Here is an 8,196-nt window from a genome sequence, read left to right on the forward strand (position 1 = left end):
GAAAATATCTTTTACTTCATATTGCTTGATTTTCTAAATTGGAGATGGCTGATCCCTAGGACAGGCTCATTAGTGCATTTTCTGTTTCTAAAAATACCTCAGAGCTGAAGCTTCAGACCACACGTGTACTTCATCTTGGTAATTTAATTTTTTTAAGAGTCCATTTAAAAAGTCAGCAGGTTCTTTTAAATAAATGAGCCAAGTGACCAGTTACCACTGCAAAATAGGAGGGTCATGGTGTGCCGTGATAATTACAAAAATTTGGAAATTCATTTACTTATTCAGAGCAGGGAAATTTTCTGATTTTAATGTTTAATTTTTGTAGAGTGCAAAGTCATATGGCTATAAACAGAAGTGGCTACAGTAAAAAAAATTGTCATTATTCTTACTTCTCTTTGTACTCTTTTAGAAGAAACTGCGTCCATTTAAATAGTGCCAAATCACAGAGAATCAGCTTGATAAGATTTCTTGAGTTTGTTCATCTGTAATTCATCTGTGTATTTATTACTCTCCTTACTAATAAAGCTACTCCTTCTGATTGCTGCTCAGTCTTATTAGAAAAATCTGGGTTTAATCAGTATTATGATTTAATTATGAATTATTAAGAAGAAGCCTCTTAGCTTGATTGCTGCAGAGAATATCTAAGTTAGAATCGGAGCACTGTGTGGGCTGAAACGGACCTGGAAGAGGAAATAATTTTCCTAAGCTGGAGGTAGAAAACTCTTAACGGTATGTCTGGATAGCTGTGGGAATGAAAATGTCTCTCTTAAAACATTTTAAAAGGTCAGCTACACCTCCACACTATGAACTAATTATATAATCCTGTGTTGGCATGGATATTTTGTGACAGAAGCCTTGAAGATAAATGATTATTTTCAGTTACAAAAGAGAATTGATTTAATTTTTTTCTTTTCTGTTTTGTTCCCAAAGAAAATAAAATAATTTTTTTCTAAGAAGAAATGTATAGTATATAAAACCGTATGTTTTATTTATAAATATTGCTCTGCAATATGTACGTGTCCGAGGATGTAGCTCATTTGCTGTTTTAGAAATAGCGCTGATTAAAGAAAACATACAAGTGTTTTCTCCTTCAAGTTTTTATTCTCATGAAACTGGGAAAAGACTGATATTAATAACCCGCTGTGAGAGCTGTCATTCACCAGTTTGCCATTTTAAAGTACAGCGTGTATGGGGGCCTGTGAATATAACATCACAGGAATAGTTGTGCTATCTGATAAATTCGGCTGTGCCTCCAGTGTGTGATTACTGGGCAGAACTATTAATTTTAAAGGATTTATTTTGGTTAACAGAGAGAAAAGGAAGTAATGTATAACAGATTTTTAGATCCATTTTTTACTATGTTGTGCATCATACACAATGAATGATGATGATGGTGATGATGATGACAATTGTTATTGTTGTTGTTGTTACTATTATTGTTACTCTCATTCTTATTATTCTCCTTATTGTTCCGTGAGATCTTTCACTCCTCTTGCAACATATGTGGGAGTCTTGCCCTGATCCTTTGCTTAGGAAGGCCTGGGCAGACTGAAGCAGCATAACTCTGCTTTCCAGATCCCCTTCCTAGCAGAAGGCATCCGGATTCACGGGGAGAAGGTGACGGAAGCTCTGCGGCCATTCCACGAGAGGATGGAGGCTTGCTTCAGGCAGCTGAAAGACAAAGTGGAAAAACAGTACGGGGTCCGCGCTGTCGTAAGTTAACTGCTAACTTTATGTTTCCTAAATAATGTGGAATTTCTTTAAACTATGGGCAACGGTGTATATCTGCATTGTAAGTCTCACTGATTAAAAAAACAATATTGATGCAGCATTGCCTGGTTGTTCTCAGTGATCATCAAATTATTAAATACTGAGCAGATGTTATAAAAGATTTTCAGAAAGCCCTAGTACTTTCATTTTCTAGCATGGGAACAATTTCTAAAATTGCTTGAATCTGTTCCTTGAAAGTCAAGATAATCCTTCAATACCCCGTTTTTAAGGAATTGGGTTCCAAAAAATAAAAAAAATTAAACAATTGCCACTATAGCATGATTCTTCTAGAGCTGAATGTCATCATTCCGTAGAGGTAATTCCTGTTGAGATGTGAGGGCTGTGCAGCTCTACAGTAGTGTGCAGGCACCACCCTAAATGTAGACAGGCAATCAAAAGATAACTGCTACTTAATGAGATTTAGTAGTGCTGGAGTTCATGCTTTTCTCATTCCAGCACGCTATTTTCAGTTACTGCTTCATCTTTAAGGCACAGCCAAGAATTTGGTGGCGTTTCCAGTGGAGTTTTGTTCTGCTTTTAATTGGAGCGTTACCTATCGGGGAGAAAAGCCAAAAGCCAGCATACAGCTTCGCAATTCAAAATATAACTGATAGCTCAGTCAAAAGCCACGTGGATTGGGTGCTGTTATATGATCAGTTCTTCAAATGATTTAAACACCTGAGATGCAAGTGGTTGGAGTTGCTCTGGGACAGACTATGTGGAGCTGATGTCCTAATAATACATTGAAGGCTTCTGGGGTGAGGTTTATCTCTGCCTACTGGTAGTCCTGACAGCATTGTTGTAAACGTGATATAATTTTTAGGTTTATTTGTGAAACAACAGCAGTACGTAAAACTTGCATGTGCCGTACAGAAAATAAAGCACATATATTTACCAGAAGAGACCCCCGTGTCCTCTTAACACAGGTGTAGCCAGTGTATCATCCATACGTTTCCAAGCTGACCTGGCATGCAGTCGGCTCCCTCCCACCGGCCCTGTGATGCCAAATTGTGGCTCCTCTCCTGCCTGGTGGCTCTAAATGTTGGAAATGCCTGGAAATTTTGGGGTCCACCCCGCTTTGCTGCAAAGGTTTTTAGCTGAATTTGGTTGGAATCATCAGAGGTACTCACTACTGAGTTGCCTTGTTCACTTTAGTTCAGGATATGTAAGTGAGCTTCAAGCTATAGCGCTTACCCAATTTTTAGAGAAAATGTGACCTCCAAAGGAGCAAACAGTGTGGTATCATTTAAGACAATGTGCATTTTCCCCAAATTTGACTCAAGAATATCCTATACCAGAAACCATTTCCCACAAAAAGGACTGGTATTAAAACCAAATGATCTCGAAAAGCAGTGATTTATTTTTAAGATTGCACAGATCTTTAAGATTGCACAGATCCACCTTCTGTTGGCAAAAGCTGTCTAAAAACAAAGGAAGTCACCAGCAGACCATTAATTACTGGGCCATGGCACAGGAAAGCCAGCCTGTCCTTTGGGCTGCTGTCTCATCTCCTTCCCTGGCTTTTACAAGACAAGAGGAAACGGTCTCAAGTTGCGCCAAGAGAGGTTCAGGCTGGACATTAGGAAGAACTTCTTCACTGTCAGAGTCGTTAGGCATTGGAACGGGCTCCCCAGGGAGGTGGTGGAGTCACCATCCCTGGAGGTGTTCAAAAAACATTTAGATGTGGCGCTTCAAGACATGGTTTAGTGGGCATGGTGGCATCGGGTGTATGATTGGACTTGATGATCTCCCAGCCATAATGATTCTATGATTCTATTCTATGATTCTGTGATTCCCTGGCACCCTGGAAGCAGATAAGGAGCTTCCTCTGTAATCCCGTTAAGTGCCCAGTAATAAGAAAGCCAGTGAGCAGGTCCCAGCAGGCGAAAGACATGGTATCAAATGGCAGGTGCTTCCCTGCAAGGGAGTGCTGGCATCCTTAGGAAAACACTGAATTGCATGGTTGCCCCAGTTGGGGTTGGGTCATCATTTTTGGAGGTGCTGCATCAATTCAGATATGTTCATGGGCTCAAATTTTGAAGGTTCTCTCTGCAGCCATGAGGCTAAAAAGGTCTGCAGTTGTGTTTTTGGCCTTGTGCCTGAAAACTCCATCGGGGTACCTGAAAACTTCCTCGGGCCTTCCTTCAGAGGTTAGTTTTCACTTTTGTCTATAGAGCTGACTTTTTTTTTTTTTTTAAAGGGAGCACTGAGATCTTATGGGGAACGTGCCAGCATTTATGGTATCCTTTTAAGGGGTGTTCCATTTGTAGTCCTTCAAATCCCATCTTGCTAATATATTTAGGAAGAGAAAAGTTCAAATAGTAATTTATTCCCAAGAAGAACAGGAATAATTGACATTAATGATACTTGCATGTCAGTCACTTCAATAATATACATTTACATCATCAGGGAGATGACTGGAAAGTCATACGCAGGTGGTGTTATCTTTCTAATTTCACTCTACCCACCAGTAAGAATTGTCAGGATTGATGGAGTTTTATAGCTTCTGTCTTTCTTGTACAAGGCCAATTTACCAGTAGTTGACAGGGTGGAAAATATACCTGTAATTAAACAGCATGAGATTCTTATTTGTTGACTGAAAGAGTTCAATTATTTTATGCATATATCAGTTATTAATGACTAACAAAGCTTGTATAAATATTCAGAACTCTGAAATTGTCTGAAACAAAAAAAACCCTTTCATATATTTCCTTCTTAACCTAGATGTCACTCTCTAAATTGACTCTCTTGACATAAAGTTCTTCTTAGTGGGATTTTTTTTTTTTTTTTTAAAAAAACTCTGTTTCATTTAAATATACTGACAGGGCAGTCACTTCAGTTGCAGAGATGGATTAAAAAAAAGAAAAAGTTATTTGTAGAAAGCTCCTTTTTTAAAGCCCAGATGTAAAAAAGCATGTAAATACCTTTGAAACAAATGAATTATTGGAATATGTTTGAAATTATACATATGCCTATGAGGACCTAAATATTTCTTCCTAGTCCTTTAAATGGATTTTCCTTAGAATTTGTTTCTTTGTTGTTAAACACAATGTATAATTAAATAATGTAAAACTCTACATGGAAGAAAAAACATCAAACCATTCCACATTACTTTTGGTAACCAGGTGTCAGCTATATTGTGATTTAAGAAGTAACATCTGGTATTTCTTTATCACAGCTTTCAAGTCTGGATGATAGACGAGGCAGTCGGCCACGGTCTATGGTGAGATCCTTCACGATGCCGTCATCTTCAAGACCCCTCTCCGTTGCATCGGTGTCTTCCATCTCCTCCGACAGCACACCTTCTCGACCTGGCTCAGATGGGTGCGTAAGAAATAGTCATTCAGGGCTTCTCTCTGTAAAGCATGATTTGGTGTACACATCTGTAGGTTTTGAGGATTGTCACCACCCCGCTCCCAATCTCAGTGCTAACACGGTGTTATTCCTTCTGATCCTACTGACTCCTCCGGTGTGGCAGCATGACGTTTGTTTGATCTCGTAAGGAACTGTGGGGTTTTTTGGTTGAGTTTTTTCCCAGCATATTTTTTTTCCAGATTTGGTTCATCATAATACCTCACAAACATTAATGTTTCACAACAGTGTGAGTAACTAGTGTGGGGTAGGGATGGCACTTCTAAATCACAGCATAATATTGGCTAAAAAACCCAACCTGTATAGACATTTATCCTTGTCCTTTTTTTTTTCACCAAGATAAATATAATGCTCTTCTTGGTTCTCTTTAAAACAAAGTTAAACAAAACCACCTAAGCATTCAAACAAACCCCCCCAAACAAACGGGAGATAAATTATCCCCTTTTAAAGTATTGCAAGTATAATAGTCCAGAAGTGATCTTTTGCGCAGTCGGTGATGAGACGTGTGTTCAGCTGGCCCTGGCGTGGTAAATAGGTGGAGCTTGGGAGAAGGAAGGGATTAGCTAACTGCTCAATCATTTCTTCTCACTTTCGCTGCCAGAGGAAAAGCTACTTATGGCAAGATTGTACTTCAAGACTTATCAAGATATTTCACATGAGAACTAGGAATTCTGTTGATAAGCTCTGTCTCACAGTCACATCCCTCAAAAGAACAAAATAATCTATTTTCTTTCTGGGGTTTCCATGCAGCCTCAGAAGTCCCTTCTCCCTCTTCCTCCCCCCAGGCATTCCCATAATCCAGAAGCTCAGTATTTGACCAAGGTGGCAGTTTTTTAAAGCCTCCTGAAGGGCTGCTAACTTACAGAGATGCGCTAGAAGCGTTCGTGTCCCTTGTGCACCTTCAGAGGGAGTTATTGCCTGACTAGAGAGTAAAAGCATCAAGTAAAATTAAATACAGCACCTAAGGACCAACATGATACTTACCTTGATTGCAAACAGTTTATTTACCCATTGGGAAGAACTGCAAACAGAGCGCAATTCAGCTCTCATTACGTTACCCTCTGTAATGTATACGCAGTGAGTATAAATGTAGTATATAAATGTAGGACAGCAGGGGCAATAATGTGTTTTCACTATTTCATCCACAAAAGTTGTCTTGCCAGAACTTGGGGATAACGACCATCCCAGGTTAGTGGGCAGCTTTATTTTATCTTGGAAGAAAAATATTGATTCTTTCCCTGCCTGCCTCTACCTCTTTCTCTTTTTCCCTTCAAAATCACTATATGTATTTTTCTTTCTCATTGGATGCTACTGTCTTAAATTTCACCTCTCCATCCCAGCTTTGTTGTAGTAGATGTCACTTAGCAGTTTTGGAGGATCTGATGAATCTACTCAGTATGTATGCTAAAAAAAACCCTTGCAAATATCACGGTGCGGCTCAGGTCCTGCTCTCAGCCCAGGGCAAAACAGCTGGAATACAGGTGAGGAAAATATAATGAACAACTATCATCACTGAGAAGACCTGAAAAAAATGCTCATTTGCTTGATTGGTGGAGCAGGAGAAGAAAAATCATCAGATGTAAATAAAATAATGCAAGACCTCAAAAATTCAAATGACTGTAAAAATCATGTGGGTAGTTTGTCACTACTGACTTGGAAGAAGTTCACCCATGTATGTACCATAGTTGATTGGGTTTACGGTCAGATGTCCTCTCCTGCTTTCCACTTCCCCCCTCTTCATATGTTAATTCTGAGATTAGAGATGAAACTAAGAGAAACAATTAAAAATGGAGCCAACGGACTGTCTTGCCCAGATCACCCAACTTACATTTTGTGCCATCTCCACCTTCTCCTGCTTTGGAGCTTATAAACAGTAAAGACTCAAAGCAGACATTGACATTGTATGTGTTTTACAACTCCCAACTCTATGTATAAATAAAACTCTGACTTTAAAAAAGGACCTTGGGTTTATTCACTGCGTAAAATGAGACTTAGAAGTACAAATCTCAGCACTTACGAGCAGTGGTTGGAAGCGGGGAAGTCCCAGTGTGCCTGTGTGATTTGCTGTCTGTTGAAAGTCCTAATGTACTTCAAGTAGGAGCATGGCGAGCTAGCCCATTTTATCACCGATACGTTGCCTACAAATAATTAATAGTACTAATAGTAGTCATGCCTGGAAGGGAAGCAATTAATCATTGTCTGAGAAATGGCAATTCCACTTGTAAACTTGCAATCAGCCTGCGAGGTGGCTGTCGCTGCCCTTCAGCCCCAGCGGAGCTCAGCAGAAGCGGCTAAAATAAGCAATTTAGATGGCTAAAACACGCGGTGTTGGGAGAGCTATCTTCTGGTCTGGGCTCTGTCACTGATGCACTTTGTGGCCCCGGGCAAGTCATTGCCCTCGCTTTTCCCTATCTGTAAAATAAGGGGGAAAAAAACTTGCAGTTTTGTCTCCCAGCCCGTGTGATTTTGGCTGTGGTTATGAGGGCAATGGCTCAGGGGCTGTTGCCGCAGGTACTGGTTTGAGCATCCTCCCATCAAATGAGCTAACTTAGGGTGAAAACTGAAGGGCCTTTAGCGCTTCAGACAGCAACGAAAAAATAATAGCTTTGGATATTGCTGCTAATGGAGGTGAACAGGATAACTTCACTGCAAATTATCTGAAATATTAATCCTCCAGTATTTCACAGCAAAGATTGTGGCCTGTACCTGCATGCATCCCCATAGCATAGTAAATACTTTCCCAAAGTTTAAAAAGTAAGCTGGTTTCTTTGGGGATTTTTGGTTTGATTTCGGTTTTGTAATGTGATGATTTGAGACATCTTCTTAGAATCTGTCAGTGTAATTTTGACTAGAGTATGACTTTAGTAGTTTGTTTAGTTTATAATATAAAATAAATTATAAAGTACTTTGTCTCGTTAAGAATATTTTAGCTCATTAAGAGCAAAATAACTCTTTACCTTTTAAACTAGTCATTAAAAAAGGTGAAATAAGAGAAATTCCTTTAAATTACTGAGTGAAAATTAGCTAAAAAGAGTTCCAGTATAACTTAGAATA

At 39.3% G+C, this 8,196-nt stretch overlaps 1 protein-coding gene across 1 annotated transcript in view; it reads left to right on the forward strand.

The window, feature by feature from the left end:
• Positions 1-1,533: 1,533 nt before the first annotated feature.
• The window catches only part of DOCK1 (dedicator of cytokinesis 1), a gene marked incomplete at its 5' end in the record, with an annotated part of 28,597 nt that continues 21,934 nt past the window's right edge, over positions 1,534-8,196 (forward strand). Inside the window, 2 exons of the mRNA XM_009702307.1 lie at positions 1,534-1,713; positions 4,949-5,094. Of these exons, the coding sequence (XP_009700609.1) occupies positions 1,534-1,713; positions 4,949-5,094 (326 nt within the window). The remainder of the gene's footprint in view (positions 1,714-4,948; positions 5,095-8,196) is intronic.

The sequence above is a fragment of the Cariama cristata genome, unplaced genomic scaffold (genome assembly GCF_000690535.1).
Source record: "Cariama cristata isolate BGI_N322 unplaced genomic scaffold, ASM69053v1 scaffold17560, whole genome shotgun sequence".
Taxonomy (NCBI): Eukaryota; Metazoa; Chordata; class Aves; order Cariamiformes; family Cariamidae; genus Cariama; species Cariama cristata.